The sequence below is a fragment of the Carya illinoinensis genome, chromosome 11, assembly GCF_018687715.1.
Source record: "Carya illinoinensis cultivar Pawnee chromosome 11, C.illinoinensisPawnee_v1, whole genome shotgun sequence".
NCBI lineage: Eukaryota > Viridiplantae > Streptophyta > Magnoliopsida > Fagales > Juglandaceae > Carya > Carya illinoinensis.
The window spans coordinates 9,788,529-9,805,003 of NC_056762.1; the positions used below are offsets into that span (position 1 = coordinate 9,788,529).

At 38.6% G+C, this 16,475-nt stretch overlaps 1 protein-coding gene across 5 annotated transcripts; it reads right to left on the minus strand.

The window, feature by feature from the left end:
- Positions 1–924: 924 nt before the first annotated feature.
- On the minus strand, positions 925–15,429 carry LOC122280518. Of its 5 annotated transcripts, none has more exons than XM_043091460.1 (11): positions 15,160–15,429; positions 9,289–9,398; positions 9,138–9,195; positions 8,783–9,001; positions 5,949–8,578; positions 5,665–5,789; positions 3,445–5,364; positions 3,139–3,187; positions 2,806–3,050; positions 2,581–2,685; positions 925–1,197 (listed from the first exon to the last, which is right to left on the minus strand). In XM_043091460.1, the coding sequence occupies exons 4-11, from the start codon at positions 8,973–8,975 to the stop codon at positions 963–965; spliced, it is 5,502 nt and encodes a 1,833-aa protein (XP_042947394.1). In that variant the 5' UTR covers positions 8,976–9,001; positions 9,138–9,195; positions 9,289–9,398; positions 15,160–15,429; the 3' UTR covers positions 925–962. The 5 variants fall into 5 exon arrangements, with proteins under 5 accessions (XP_042947394.1, XP_042947395.1, XP_042947392.1 ...); XM_043091461.1 differs by having other exon boundaries at positions 8,783–9,028; XM_043091458.1 differs by lacking the exon at positions 9,289–9,398.
- Between the last annotated feature and the right edge of the window lie 1,046 nt (positions 15,430–16,475).

Sequence of the window (16,475 nt, forward strand, 5' to 3'; positions counted from 1 at the left end):
ACTATGGATACATACATAACTATAGTGACACCCTATCTATAGTTCTGCTAGTTACCAGTTAACTTTTAAACATTCAAAAATAGATTTTTATATTAATTGATGTAACGTTCAGTGTATCAATAAACAGACTTACAAAAAAATAAAAAAGAGATAAAAGCCGTACTAACGATTGATTAGTATTGTTTGTGGACCTCGAATTGCATGATTGCTGGGGCAGATTGCAGACCATTTGAGAGTTGTTTCTTTCCCATGCATTATTTTTATTTATATGAATTAAGTTTGCCAGGCAGGTGAGGAATTGGAATCTTTATTTTTAGTTATTGTCTCTTTTCAATTAAAGCAATTAGGTCCAATTTACACTTCGATATAATTCAGCTGACAGAGATGAGATGTACAGCCTAATCATCCTCTCCAAACGCGCGCACAGAGAGAGAGAGAGAGAGAGAGAGAGAGAGCGAGCACTCGGTACCAATAGTTTAGAAAGGTTTAACAGCCGAACAGCCTAATCAATGCAGTAAAATTGGAAATCTCTGCACACAACTCCTCCCTGTTATTCCCTTTTTCCCAAAAGAAGAGAGAGAACCCAATTTCTGATTCGAAACTCATGCCCAAATCACATTATTACCTGAAATGCTGAAAAAACACTCTGCCTCTGTCCTCCCCAGCTACATAAAAATGACGGGGCATCGCAGTAGTGCAGTTTCTTTCTAGACTACCAAAGTATACAGGACCAACTTATATTTCTCAAGAATGGCATCAATGGCCTAGATTGCAAAGATCTAACAGCCTCCATTGGGTTTTAAGGAGGCAGTCTACCATCCATTCTTCTCCTACATTCCCACTCCTGTGGTTCTTTTGTGTCAAAGCGCACCATCATATAAGTTGAAAGAAAATGGACCAGAGAAGCACAAGGGATGAAGACAATTTGCCCAAGGAAGAGGAAAAAATCAATTAATTAATGATCAAAGTGAAAGACATTGTACCCTGTCTGGGAGATTCCTAGGCATTGGAAGTGCAGTAACATATCTCTGGGGGAAAGATTTTTGAGAATTTGCATTTGTATCAGAAGACAATGAGGTCTCAGCCCCATCAACTTGGCCCCGGCTATGGAATTTCGCAAAACGATTGATGACAGAAAACTTCTCTTGTTCCTGGCATTCCAGTCTTAAGTCTACCATTGAGGCTCTGTTGTCCAGTCTGCAAAATCACAACCATTAGGGGCGAGAGAGAGAGAGAGAGAGAGAGAGAGAGAGAGAGAGATCTGCATGCTATGAATATGAAGCAAAGAAATACACCAAATACCATAAAAAAAAATAATATTGCACTTATTAGAGCAACATGGTATGCGTTAATTCATCTTGTAGAATCCAGGTAGTTTCGATAAAGCTCTGTTGTTTATTCTCCATTGCAATTTGCTGCCTTTCTTTATCCCGCATATTGACGGATATCAAGGAGCATTTTGCCTGCTACCTGGAAGTCCAGGTAGCTTTTCTGGATTTTTTCTTTTGTGCTGTGTATTATATTCCAAAATAGAATGTTAGTAGTTTGGAACTTGAAGAGAATGCCTGTGCTAGTGCTCCTATGTTGTTAACATAGAAAAAGTTGTGAAGGTGTAACTGTGGTGTAAGGAGGATGTTCGGATGGCTGATTGGAGAATCTAGGAAAAATATGCATTGAAGATTAATTCCTACAAGAAAATAATACAATCGTCATATAGCTTCTGGAAATAATAGCTAAAATTCCTAAAATTATTACAAGTTGGCATTGTTCATTGGTTACATCAAGAAGATTTAAGTTACTTATTTTTTGTTTAAACAAAGAAAGCTGTGCAATTAAAGCACACAAAGAACAAACCCAATATAATGGCACCCGAAAAGTCTTATTTGGGTGCACTATATCAAATAGTCTTTATCAGACTGACATGCGAATCAATATTCAGCAGACTGATCAGAGAAGTCTTACAAAAAGTTTAAGATTTAGTGTTCTGATTAAATCCAGAGCGAGACCGAACCATAAGAAAAATAAATGGCTCAGCGATCCACTTGCAGTACTGATTTTTGAAGACAAACTTTTTTTTTTTTTTTTTTTTTATGTCGGGGAACCTCTCCAAGTCAGAGCCCTTTGGACTCACCCTTGCAGAATAAACCCCGGTCTCATGCACCGCACCCTCGGAGGTTTCCCTACACGGAACTGGTTAAATCGCTGGCTTTTCACCAGGGGGTGTGGCCCCAAAGGATTGTTTGCACCCATGAGGTGTTGAACCTTGGACCTTGAAGAGATTTTTGAAGACAAACTTATACGTGCAATATTATTTTTCATACAAATAAATTGTCATGAATCTGTAACTCAATAAATGCCCTGCCACTTTTGGATGACACTAGGAACATTTAGTCACATGATGGAGAAACCTTGTAAAGAACATTGTAAACAAAAATGATTCAAAAAACAAGTCAAAAGAGGGAATATCCAAGAAAAATAAAGTGACTAAATTAATGGTGATGTTTTTTTTATTAATATAACTAATAGTAATATGTAAGCAGTAAGAAGAATAGATACCAAAAGAAAAGACATAAATGCTACCTCGACAGATCATTTTCGAGCCTCCTCGCTTTGCCAATAAAGTCTTCCATGACTTTTAAGTACTGACCATCAATTCTTCCAAATGTTGCAAGCTTCTCAGACAGACTAAAAGCATATTTTGGAAAAACTACGCATTAGTACATAAAGCATAATACTAAAATAATTTATCATAAATGTTATCCATCCTGAGCACATAAATTCAAATGACTTTTGAGCTATTCTTACGGTTTTCCGCTGTCAGGAGGCACACGGGTATCACTTCCAGAGCACGAGATTGCACTGCATGCATCTCCTAATGCTGATCTAGCAATAAAGTAAGGCACGCTCTCATAGTGTGAGCTAGGATCAGTTGATAGAACTGCTGCTGGAGGAGGTGGAAGCAGTTGCTGCATAAGTTGTGTTGTCAAAATTAGCCTTCTGCTTGTTCTAAGCATCAGTGATCCATCTTCCACTGCTTCTTCATCTTCCACCTGTCATCAAATAAGCAATTAGAACTCTCAAAGAACTATGAATACCAAAGGAAAAACATAATATCGGACGACATTTTACTTAACACACCTTCTCAATCAGTCGATTTACCGTTTGGGCCCAGACTAATTCTGCCGCACTGTAAAAGGCAGAATTTTGCTTGTGTTAACAAAAAAGAGAAAAGAACAGGACAAATCAATAAGGGGAAGGGGGCAGAAACCACAGTGTATGTCAACAAAACAAATAACACATTGAATATTTAAATTTTTAATAAAAATGAAAATGAGAAAGTTAACCACCAAAATTTAAATTTCAAATGAGATAGAGAGATTTGAAGTCAATAAATGCTGACATCCGGAAGTTACAGAATTGGTGAGCTGTGCATATGACAATCACCTGATATTCAGAAGCATCTGGGAGACCTCCAATTCTTTATGCCATGGCATAAGTCCTGATGGAGCACTTTTACGCTTCTTCGATCTCACAACCAGACTTTGATCAGTGACATCAGGAAGCAATAAATGAGGGGATGACAACTTTTCAATTTCTGCCAATGTAGAGCGACTTTGCCAGACATTACTTAGATAACTAGCATCGGTGGTAGCACTAACTTGATCCATTAAATTGCAAGCAAGTACACTGTCAGATGAACTCCCAACAATAAACGGCTGTTCCAAACCCTTTGTAGTGGCAGTTTTCTGCAAATCATATGTTGGCAACATCTGTCCATTTTTAAAGGTTCCATGCTGATCAAACCAGGATGGTGCCATCTGGGGACTAATCTGAAAATTCTCAGATCGAACAGCAGCTACACTATTACTACTTGATAGATTATGAGAACCGTCCAGATCAAATGCCAATATATCCTGAGAAGATGCATTTGTATCCCGACTTTCCCCTGGCTTAGCTGAAAAGCTTAGCATCTTAGAATCTCCAGATGGACCTGAACTGTGATCACACGATGCATCTCTAACTGTATCATTGTATCCATATGGTGGCTGTTGTCCTCCTTTAGAAGCTATGTGCTGTACATCCCTACCAGAATCTGGACCTTTAAATCTCGTCATACTGTGATTACTTCGATCCATCTCAGCACTTCTCATGGCTTGTACTTGATGCAGTAAGGAGTAATCCTGATGCGTAACATTATTTGGTCTTAAAGAACGGCCAAAAGCTTCAATGTCTCTTTGAGTAGCAGCAGCATATGAATGAAATGAATCAGAAGGATTGTTTACAACGGGCTCATTCCCCTGCAATACACTCGATGTCCTTTTGACAAGGTCAATATTGTCAGCTGATAGTTGCTGCCTGGGACTTTCTTTCACAGATCGCTCTAAAAGGCCTTCTGAATTTAAAGAACTTGCACAAAATCCAGATAGACCATTCCCTCCTTTCTGGTTATCTGATCGTAGGTGAGACTTAAACAAGTTAGATGAAGCCTTCGGTGGCTGGGCACCTAATAAATGTTGCTGGCTTGAATCACTGCTCCAAAAATTAGGAAATATTGTTTTAACAGAATCTGGTCGAGAAATGCCAGCTGTAACAGAAGGCAGAGAGACTGGCATACCCTTCAAAGATGAGATTTGTTGAGCTGGATCTCTTGAACGAGTTTGGTCACAACTATTCAGCTGGGACTTCTCTGCAGAACAAGCAAGGTTATTTTGAGTACTCATGGAGACATCTGGCGCTGACTCCAGGGCAGATTGACCAGCTTGAGCTCTCTCACTAGATTCATCAATCTGTTTTGACTGGGAAGTAAACCTATTGAAAGACATGTTTACAGACTGGTTTGGCATCTGTTGTCCACTTGCAACAGTCGTGTGCTGACCTTGAGGATGATTTCTAGAGAAAGAACCAGACATAAAAGCTGTCGAAAATTTTTCTTGGACTTTGTACTGTGACAGTTTATTTTCTGTTTGGCCTGAACTACCAGAAACATTATTCCTAAATTCACCTTGAGGTGATTCACACGAAGATGTCAGAGACTGAACAGAGGCTGTGGAAGCCAACCACATGTTACCCTTATCCTCAGTCCTGGAAGCTTCATGAGATGAACCAAGAAATGTTTGTGAGGAGCTCTGGGAAGATAAGGCACGGTCAGGAATTGGCAACCGTTGAGATGGAGGGGCCAACTGTAAACCAAAGCCCTGAGTAGCAGAAGACTGATTTCGCTGAAGGTGACAGTATGGTCCATCAGAAGTTTCTGTTTCAGGCATCTCAGAGGACAGATAGCAGTCAGAAGAGCTACTGTGTCTTCTGGTGCCGCCATGTTCATTTGATTGATCCACCTTGTGAAGAAGCTCCAGCATATTTTGACTGTAAATAAGAAACAAGACAAGACAAATGCAACTCAACTCACCAGTGACTTATGATATAACAGCAAAGAAAACAGAAAAGAGCGCTAGAAGCATGTAAACATTTAACCAAACATATTAGCTGTCATCTATTGAAAGCAAATACAACTATGCTCTTATTACAACAGTGTCTAAAAGATATAAGCTATACATTAATTTACTGAACAACAGTTACAAAAGAAAATCAGTTGGCAATGTAAAAAATCAATCTACGGAATATCAAATCTAAAAGAGGAACAGCTAGTCTTAAGTATTCAACTACCTTGATGTAGCTGTCTTGTTAGGGGTAAAATTACCCAAAGATTTGAGAAAGGAAGCAGATGAATTAGGTACATAGCCCGGAAGCATGCCTTTCGAAGGTAAATCGTCTAAGCCTTTGGTGTCACCCTGAAAACCAGGTAAATGGCCACAATAAAATTTTAAATAAAAAAGGTGCCGAGGAGCTTTTTTCATAGGAGTTTTAAAATACCATTCTTAACCAAACAAAAAAAACAAAAACAAACAAAAGAAGCATTGACATTATTCTCAAATAATTCAAATGATCACCTTCTCCAATCCCATACAACTTCTATCAGTATGATCAGCTAATCGCTGGTCAGCATGCACCTGGTCATGACCTCTTAATCCTTGAGAAACCTGCTGAGCCAAGGCCTGAGGATTAGCATTATATTTTGGGCCATAAGAAGGCTCCACAACATCTACATCCCCCATTGGATGATACTGAAATCTGCGAGCTCCAGGTTTTTGATTAACCTGATTGGATAACTTTTGATTGCCCCCAATCGAAGTACGAGAATCACTAGCATCTAACCAAACATTCTCTCTTAAGCCACCGGTGGAAGTATGATGCAACATGTTAGAACGAACACTGTCCCTTGAGTTTTCTTTTTTATTTAAGTTCTCCATTTCATTCATTTCAACTGCTCCCTTGTCCAACCCATTATTCCCTAATGACTGCAAAACTTGAGGGCTCTCATCGAGATGATGCTGGTATTTCCCCACAACCTCATTTCCTTTGGAGTTCCCTGAAGACTGAACATCCTTCCAGAAATCAAGATTATTATTATTTTGAAGCTGGTGGCTTCTTTCCTGGTTGGCCCTTGCAGTGCTTGAATTAGGAACTGCAGGAATACTACTAGAACTTGAAACTTCCCTGTAAACCTGCAAGCTACCCATGCCAGGTTTTACATGTTCCAATCCAACAGATGAATTGGGAACAGGAGCAGCCCTCCATAGACCAGCACCGCGGGCAATTTCCTCTTGTGTGACTTCCTTATGATCACTACTCTGAGTCAGCAGAGATGATTTTTCATTCTCGCGATGTTTCAAAGTGGCACCACTATCAGGTGAAAAAGATTCCTTGAAGTTCCAACCACTTGATCTACTGTATGGCTGGCTACCACTATTATATGAAGATATACTCTGCTGATGGGCCAATGAACCCGAAATGCTTTTGGCATTCATTTCTAACCCTGAAGAGTGAGCAACATTTCCATAAATATGACTGCCTTCAGCAAGTGGCTTTTGTAGCTGGCTACGATCTAACCATTTGCTTCCTTCTTGCTGAAACCGTTCAATAGTTGTATGAGATGAACCAGAATGCAACTTGTCACCCTGTTGATGCAAAGTTTTGAGCCCTGAGTGCTGAAATCCTGGAACCTTAAAATAATTCGTACTTGTAGAAGGCCTATTTGCATCATCAGAAAGGGGGAAAGGTCTAGAACTCAAAGCCGAAGCAGTCTGCAAGTTGTTATCAGTCCAAACTGGCTGTTTGCTACTATCATTAATGGTTAAGGGCTGCTGATTTGCAGTCGGAGGCCCTGTGTCCCCAAAAGTCGGACCACTCCACTCTTCTGGAAGCCCTATATCAGCACTAGAAGTTTCAGCAACAGCAGACTGCATAAGAGCACTCCAACTCCCACTTTGCAAAGAAGGAAATCCATTAAAAAAATCGGGAGCCTCCAACATGTTACAAACCCCAGTGCTCCTGCCAAAGGTATCCCACAGATTGTCATCTGAACCAAACAAGATCTTCTCTTCAGTTGGATCTAAGGAAGACACACTCTGTGAAGGGGCAACCTGCATCAGTGTTTTCTCCTGTGATGTTTCTGAAGATCCAGCTATCTCTTGCCTACCATTGAATTCTTGCATAGATGGACTTCTTTGTTGGGGATCCACTTGCTGAACGTGGTCCAAATTAAATCCACTGTTTAGGCCTTGGCCACCAGCAGGACCGAACATATTTTTACCTTGAAAATCCTGTCTGGAAGAAAAAGTTTCATCTTGCACACTAACCTGACCAGGAAATGTAGAGTACTGATGACCTGAAAATGAATTACCACTGGCTGATACCTGCTGTAATGCAGGCTTATCCATTTGAACATGAGAATTTTGATTTGGAGTACTTCTTGCACTAGAAATAGGAACCCCATATAAAGATTGATCAACATGTTGAGGAACCAATCCCATCAGACGCAATGCCTGGCCTTGCTCAGGGGATAACATAAGTCCCCGAGATGATCCTTGCACAACTGGAGATGCACCACGCTGCAGCCAGTTTGTGTTACCTGCCACAAGCTCAGGCAGCCATGGAGAATTAGATGCCTCGTTAATAGGAATGCCATTGATTTGCACAGCGGAAGAATTGTTGGGAGTTGTCTGTTTTGGAACAGGGAAAACCTGATTTATAGAACTCTGCTGCCTTTCCTCTTGTTGCTGCCTGTGAAATTCTTGCATTTGTGTGAGCATAAATTGTTGCTGTAGAAGCTGAATGTCATTGATCCCTGGCTGCTGCCTCGGCAAAGATTGCAGCATGGCAGGCTGCTGGCCACTCATTTGCTGTTGACCTCCAAAAAAGTCATAATTAACGGGAGATTCAGCAGCTTCCAACCTTGATGAGTTTTTCTTGGTAAGCTCAGGACCATTCCCTTGCTGTGACTCAAGAATAGATATGCCTCTCAATGATAAATTATGGCGATCAGATTCTGTATCCACTCCAACAAAGTTTGCTTCATTTTGCCTTGTCTGGACAAACTGATGCCCATGCACATGGCCATTCAAAGTTGTATGCTGATTCTGAGGCAAACTTCTGCCAAACTCAGACCTCACATTTGATTGTGAGTTGAAACCATGTGGCACATGCAAAGACTGACTTCCGTCTCCCCTCTCAGAGTCTGCTAGAACCAAAAGAACAGCAGTACGATTAATAACATGTAATAGCACTTAACCATATTAGTATGATCATCATATCCTTAATGTGATGGGAACAATTTAGGGATTGAGAGAAGTTTATTCATTCATTGCAATAAACCTTCTGGAAGACCATACAAGCAGATAGAAAGCAATTAAGCAAGAGGCCAAATTATTAAACTTGTTGATACCTGATTGTTGTACATTGTAGTTCTTTAAATCAGAAATAAAAGATGCGCCAAACTGTCTCTGGTTTCCGACCAAAGGATTGTTATTTAAACCGTGCCAGTTTCCGTGACCAGCCTGTGAATGATGCTGGCCCTGAGACAAGTTCTCTTGGCCAAAGAAATTGTGGACCCTGTCTCCAACTTCGTTGCCAGGCATGGAACCAGCCCACAAATTTACAGCAGCTAAAATTTTGAGAGGAGAAAAATTACCTAAAAGAAATAAGAATAAATTCAAGATAACAAGTTCCTACACTTCCATCAGTGACCATATAACAGTATATGAAAGTCTCTGCAAATGCAAATGTGTTAAGAAACATACCTCTTTCATGTACATTTAGTCACTGCAAATGCCAAGTTCCCAAGCCTTAAAACTTATCCTGCACACAGTCCAGCATACAAAATAACTTAACTATTGTCATTTGGCAGAATAAAATTATTAAAATTTTGTACGAGAAGTCATATCAAGTCACCTGTAATCAGAGTATGATAGAAAAGGAAGGGGCAGGAGAAGATGCAATGATCACAAAGTCAACAGAGTAAAGATTGTGCAAAGTGACTCTTCAACAGTTTCCTTTAAAAACTGAATACAAAAGCATCAACACAAAGGCGGGAAAAAAATGAAAATCTTATTTATTATTATTCAAATTCCAAATGTTTAGCAATACCATGAAATGGACTTCTTAAAAAAAAAGTGATGTCATGAAATGGAATCTTTAAAGGGGAATGGCCAGTTATCTAGCATCATTCTGGAGCTTTAACAATAACAAGGGTTGTCTGCATCAATTTTTTTTTGTTTTTGGTAGAAGTAAAATTATATTGAATAAGTGGAATAAGTATAGCAAATGTACACAAGATGTATACAAGAGGAAACACCTATAAGAAGTTTGGTGCTTGATTTCTTATTACTTAACAAAAAAAAGTTAGGTGCTTGAAAAATACACAAGAAAATAATGAAAACTAGCACCACTGAAATCAATAGCAGAAGCCCATAACAATAAAGTACTGAAAAGGAATCTTCTAAGTTCTTCCAGAGAACATTCACTATCTTCAAAGCTCCGGTCAGTCCTCTCCAGCCAAATGCACCACATGAGACATAAGGGAACCATCTTCCAAATTGCAGTGACACACAGCAAGTATACTACAAATTCGCCTAACAAGAGAGCGGGAAGAGGCCAAAAAACTCCTGGGTACTAAAATTCGGAATACAAAAGTGGGCTACCACCCAGTGTGGCGAAAGAGTAGTAAAGAGTTTAGATTCCACAGGAAACCAAGACAAACAACCAATGCTTCACCCAAGATGCAAAGCCCTGCGAACATTTAGTGACCTCACTCTATTGTGAACTAGGAAAAGAAGATGCTAAAAATGGTTATCTCCAGCAAGGAACACCGGAAATGGCGATCAGCAAGACGGTGGAAAAGAGAGAATGAGAGAGAAGTGTGGAATATTTGACCCAGCAATATGCTGATTGATAATTGCTGTCCATTATATTCAGGTGCCTGGTACTTATCGAAAAAATATTCAGGTCCTGTTATTACACATCCCCTATGAGGGTCTTTGTTCTTTGTGTGCCCATGATTATAAATCCCTCTCAAGGATTTGATTCGGTACAAAGGTGGCATCTAACTAATAGGGGTGAGGGGCCGGCAAGCGTGTACCAAACCATTCAAGGGTAGCTAAGCAAGGAAATAAGCCAAGACAGCTTACAGTCGTGTGCTGGAAAAAAGAGTATCATCAAAGTTTCCAGTGTCAAGTTGTCACAAGTAGGTTTTTCAGTCATAGCCAGACAGCCAAGATAGATGTCCTTCTCCTCAGACTCAGTATCCTTGGTTGGAAAAGGGATTGAATAAGGCTCACATTACTGCCATCTCACCAGAAGATCAAGGCCATATCGAAACTGAAATATAAGAGGCAAGGGTCTGAAGGATAGAATGCTTATTCTAATTCGTATCTTAAGCCTTTCCAGTTCTTAAGGGTCTTTGCATTCCTCCTCTCTTTTTTTTTTTAATCCTAAAACCATCAAATTTCATACTTTAACCATCAAAGTGCAAAAGCTAAATCCCCCCCTTCTTTTTTATTAGTATTAAAATTTAATTAAGAATTGCAAGAGGCAAAAATGATACGAGACAATCATGTGAATTGAGTGCATTAAAGTAAATAGACGCTGTCCAAATGAAGAGAGAATTGAAAAAGAAAGTCAGGAAATCCTCCATTGTCCATTCTCAGTCCTCGAAAACTCTTATCAGCTAATTTCCTTCAAATAGACTATATGAGGAATGTAGGAACCATTCTCCACACAAAAATTGTGAACTGCCTCCTAGCCCTCTCCCAGTGTCAAAAAGGTCCACAATTCTGCAGAGCATGACCCACACCGAACCACCCAACTGAAAAAATGAATCCACAAAGTGGTGTCCATCTCACAATGGAGTAATCTACCATTCCCTACTACTCTTAGACATGCAATGCCACTCAATCACAACAATGTTTCTTTTCCTCAAATTGCCCATGGTGAGAATCTTCCCTAGAGAGGTTGTCCAAGCAAAAAACACAAATCTTGGGGGAACCTTAGTCTGCCAAACTTTTTTCCAAGAAAAGGAATTATTACCATGAGGACTAAAAGACATTATAGAAAGAGCGAGGGGGTGGAGGGGGTTTTGTGGGCTGTAAGAGCTCTAAGAGCTCAATTGATGGGAGTTATAGGGTATGCAAGAGATCTTATGATTAAAGTGTATAATGCGCTAGACCCGGTCATGGGTTTGGGTGGCTGGTCAAAAACAAACGAGGGGGCCGGGGGTAGATCCTATGTGTTGGAAGGCCTCAAGGACGTCAACACAGGGCATTTTAACACCATCACAGATAGGGTCTTTGGAAGCCGGCATCACAGTTCATGCCACTATCACTCAGGAGATCAACAGCTTGCCATCTAACTACCCTCAGTCACCAATTGCAAATGGGGTTGGTGCCTTTTTCCACGGTTCACTTTCAGTTGAAGATGGGGGTCCTTCCAAGTTTTGAGTACTTTGGAAGATGCAAACGAGCCTCTCTCAGAAGATGAAATGGGATAACAGAAGATAGTGCTTCCCCTACCTGTTCTATGCCTCCTGAGGAAGCAATAGGGTCTCTAACAAAGTGGCACAGAAAGGATCGTCGGGGGGTGGGGCACCTACAAGCAATGTCCTCGTTGATGGAACGAGGACACCTATGCTGGAGGAGAAGGAACCTTTAATGGTGACAGCAACATTGGATAGCGACAATATAGCTATTGAGGAGGTTCAGATTTGAAAGCAAGATATGGCAGGGAGGAAATTATTGGTTTGTCATTAGTGCCTTGTGAGGATAAATGTCTAGGGTCAGGAGTGCAGTTGGGAACTGTGTCTGGGGATAATGTTGTTCCCCTAGTTTCTCTCCCTCCGATAAAAAATATAGCGGGTTCACCATCGGATGAGGTTCTACATAAGGTTAACAAAATTCAACATATTGTGGGGCTTTCATATGGAGGATGTGAAGACCAATTTAAAACACTACTCACTGCAATTGAGGTGGGCCACTCACTTGAAATCAAATCAAGTTTTATGAAAAGCATAGAGTTAAAGCATCTTTCTTGGGCAATCAACTATGACGCTAAGGGAGGTAGCTCAAGTCGAGGGAAGACTAACGGGAGGGTTTTATGAAGACATCCTCATAGAGGGAGTTTTGGGAGGAGTATTAGTCTTAATGGAAACAAGGGGTTGGGGATGGGAAGATGTGTTCTATTCCAATTCAGGCTTGGTGTATTTTGGATAGATTTCTAATTTTCACTGGCTTGTTGGGTCATTAGGAGCTCTCTAGTATGGGTTAGGTGTTTTCTTGTATACGTCTAGTATAATAGGTTACTCCTATTGATATATATGCTATTTTTACTTATAAAAAAAAATCTTGTTTACCGATCAAAAAATATTTTTTTTCCTCAAAGTATTCAATGAATTAAAAAAATGATTGATGAAATATCAATGATTTGAGTTTTGAGTTAGTGTGTCTTAAAGTTTGCCTCCCTCCCTTTAGCACATTGCTACTTTTCATGTCACCTATGGCTTGAATAGCCATGATTTTCTTGTATCGCTGGACACTGTGCTTAGGTGTTACTCTTGTATATGCCCCGTGTACATGGGCTATGTCTATTTATATCATCAATAAAATCTTTGTTTCATTGATCAAAACAAAAATTAAAGCTGTAATTTCCTCATCACTGCCCATTAAATTCCAAGAAATTTTTCTTTTTCTTCTTTCTTTGCAACCCCAAATCTAGCCGTTTTCCTTACCTATCAAAACCATAGTACACCATATTTTCTCTTACAAGTTAGCCACCAAGTTACGGTAATTACCTATCAAACCAGCTATAAAATACCTAGGTTTGGCAAAGCCCATGATTTCTACAACCCGTCATCATCTGTTTCAGCCACAAAAATTCAAACTTTCATACCCTGATTCAATCTGCAAGTGCTAAATTCTGTCCTTCGCCACAACAAACCCCAAGATTGTAACTTTTTCCCTATCATAAAACCTAGCACAAGCACACAGAGACAGATTTTTTTAATCTGTAAAATTCAAGCATTTCTTGCTAATAGAATTTATCACAGTAATCCCACCACCTGACCATCCTCAACTGCCTAACCACCCAGCATGTTTCTTTCATCAGTGTTTACCATTCTACAAGAATAAGCCATCATAAATATTGTCTATACCTACCGCCCTAGAATAACTTTGACAACACTCTAGAAAATTCCCAACAACAGAACTTTTTGACCCAATTAAGGATAAAATCTTGTTTAACAACCACAGGGATAGGCATCTTTTCGGTTAAAGCTTTCTTTTCCAACCCCTAGGGATTGGCTCAAGTGGTAAAGCCTTGGGCTTGCGGGTATGCTCCCCACAGGTCTAAGGTTCAAATCCCCTTGGGTGCAAACAATCTCTAGGAACTATCGGATTGGGGGATTTTCCCCTTGAATTACCCAAAGTGTACTTGCGGAAAACTCTTTACAGATGACCTGTGCACCCTCAGGATTAATCGGAACACTGTTTCCAAATATCCGGTGCCAATAAAAATAAAAATAAATAAAAAAATAAAAAGCTTTCTTTTCCATGTTCCACATATTTCACTAATTACTACAACAAGGGAAAATTCTATACACCACGCTACCATCCCATTTTCATCCCGCTATGTAAGATGTGACATATTTATTATCATTGAATGATCATCCATTAAATGATCCTCTATTGAATGATTATTTATCATCCAATGGTAATACATGTGTCACATCTTACATAACAGGATAAAAGTGGGGCGAGAGTGTAGTGTATAGCATTATTCCTACAACAAATAAGCATCATTTCCATAACTCTAGTCAGATATTTTCATTAAATTACAAAACGATACAGATCTAACCATTTCACAAGCTGTCCTGCACAGTTATACTATGATACATTTTCTTGTTACCAGGTAAATTGGTTTGCACAGAAATGCATGCACCTGAAGCCATGGATCATCATAAGGAAACAACTTAAGTTCAGATGTTAATTACCACTCATATCATATCACATATGAAATCAAGATTAAAATTTGCTCGTTACAAACAATAGTTAACAGAGATTTAGAATCTAGGCCGTAAACTTATCAAGTAGCAGTTGATATCTCCATACCCAAGTCACCAAATCTCAACTCTAGAAAAATCCAAACACCAACAACAGGAGCAAATTGAAAATGAATGTACCAGTAAATACCAGTAAATACCTGACAAAATAACCCTTCCTCTCCATTTAGTTACCGAGTGGTTGTAGGCAATTGAGAAGAAAGAAAAGAATTCAATTTAATGCTAAACTTTCCTTATTTAGGAACTGAGAAAGACGCAAGAAAATGATAGAAAAAAAAATCTGTAGCAAGACGGGTACAACTAATTCCCGCAAAAACGAAAAAACAAAAGCCCGGTTCCACAAAGAGGTTTTAGCATTGGCAGCCGAAATTTTCATTTTTAATAAACAAAAAGGGCAATATACCTAAGAGTCAAATTCAGTTTCATCCCCTTTCCTCTATTTTCACAGCAACCAAACCGAGTCTAAAGCCGGAAATTTTCTCAAAATCCAGCATTTCATAACCAAAACTCACAAGATCGAGAAGAGAACACCATAATTTGAAGTCACAATCAATGATGAAACCAACAAAGCGACGCAAAACGACAATATGAGCTGCAAGAAAGCTGCCCAACGCTAAAACACAAAACCCTAGCATAGATTTACTTGCTAAATGGAAATGGTCCTAGAAAGTGAAAATTAGGGATTTTAGAAGGAGAAAGAGAGACTATAGACTCACAGTCACGTCGTGCTGCCTCCATTGAAGCTCGGAACCTATCCACTGATAGTGTCTGATTCTGAAGCTTTAGGGTTCGAATCGAAGAGAGAGGAATGGGCGTCACACGGAGAGAGAGAGAGAGAGAGAGAGAGAGAGAGAGATAAAGTGATGGAAATAGTGCGAAATTTCAACGAACTGAGAAACAAAACTGAGCTTCGGACCGAGGCTGAGGCTAGGAGGACGAAGCGATGTGGTTCGGGTCCGAAGCTAAGGTGCATTTGGTCTCTCGGTGAAAGGAAGCGTTCTGCGTCTAAAGGGGCCGGAGGAGGGAGGGAACAGCGAGATGGCATTTGAAGAGTTGTTGAGAGTAGAGAGAGAATTAGGTGGTCCTGCAATTACATTCTGCCACGTGTCAGTGGAGCCATTGATAGGCAATTTTGAATAACACTTTCAGGTTTTGACTGAATAAAATTTCATTTCAAAATTATCATCATATCTTATCTCATTTCATTCTATTTTATTTACAAACATCATTCAAAAATAAATATTTTTAAATTAATCATTATAATTTATTCAAACTAATCATTACAATTTTTCTAAACTTTTAAATAAAAAATAATTCAATTTTTCTAAATCTCTAAACAAAAAATTATATTAAAAAATTATATTCTAACAATATTTTATTAAACTTTCAACAAAATATCTCATTTGAACTCTGTAACCAATTCAACCTTTAATATTTTATGGGATTTTAAGAAATGAAAGAGAAAAAATTAAATAAAAAATATTATAAAGTTAAAATATTGTTATAATATAATTTTTTAATATTAATTTGTTTTAAAATTTAAAAATTTTGAATTGTTTATTATCTTTTTTATAGAAATTTGAGAAATTTGTAATAATCATATTAGATTAGATAAAATGAGATAGCAAACAAATCATAACTCAAACTATCTTCTACTATTCACAAACTATTTTATTATTATTCATAAAATTTTCACCCCATTTCACTTCTCAAACTTGTCCTAAAATAACTTTGCACTTGCCTTTAAATGTTTAAAACATTTTAGATTTTGAGAATTCTAAATTTTAGTCAAAAGTCTATAATGAATCCATCTTTATGATAAAAATAGAGATATATTGGCCAAAAAATATTAATCCTGTTTTTCACAATAGCATACATCTTACTTTTTATTTTTTTATTCTGTTTAAATATTTTTTTCAAAAAACAATATTATCAAAAAAGAAGTGTTACAACTGTAAAAAAATTTCATAAAAGTAAACTCATAAATTAAAATAGCTTCATATTATATGTTAAATATACATTATAATAAAAT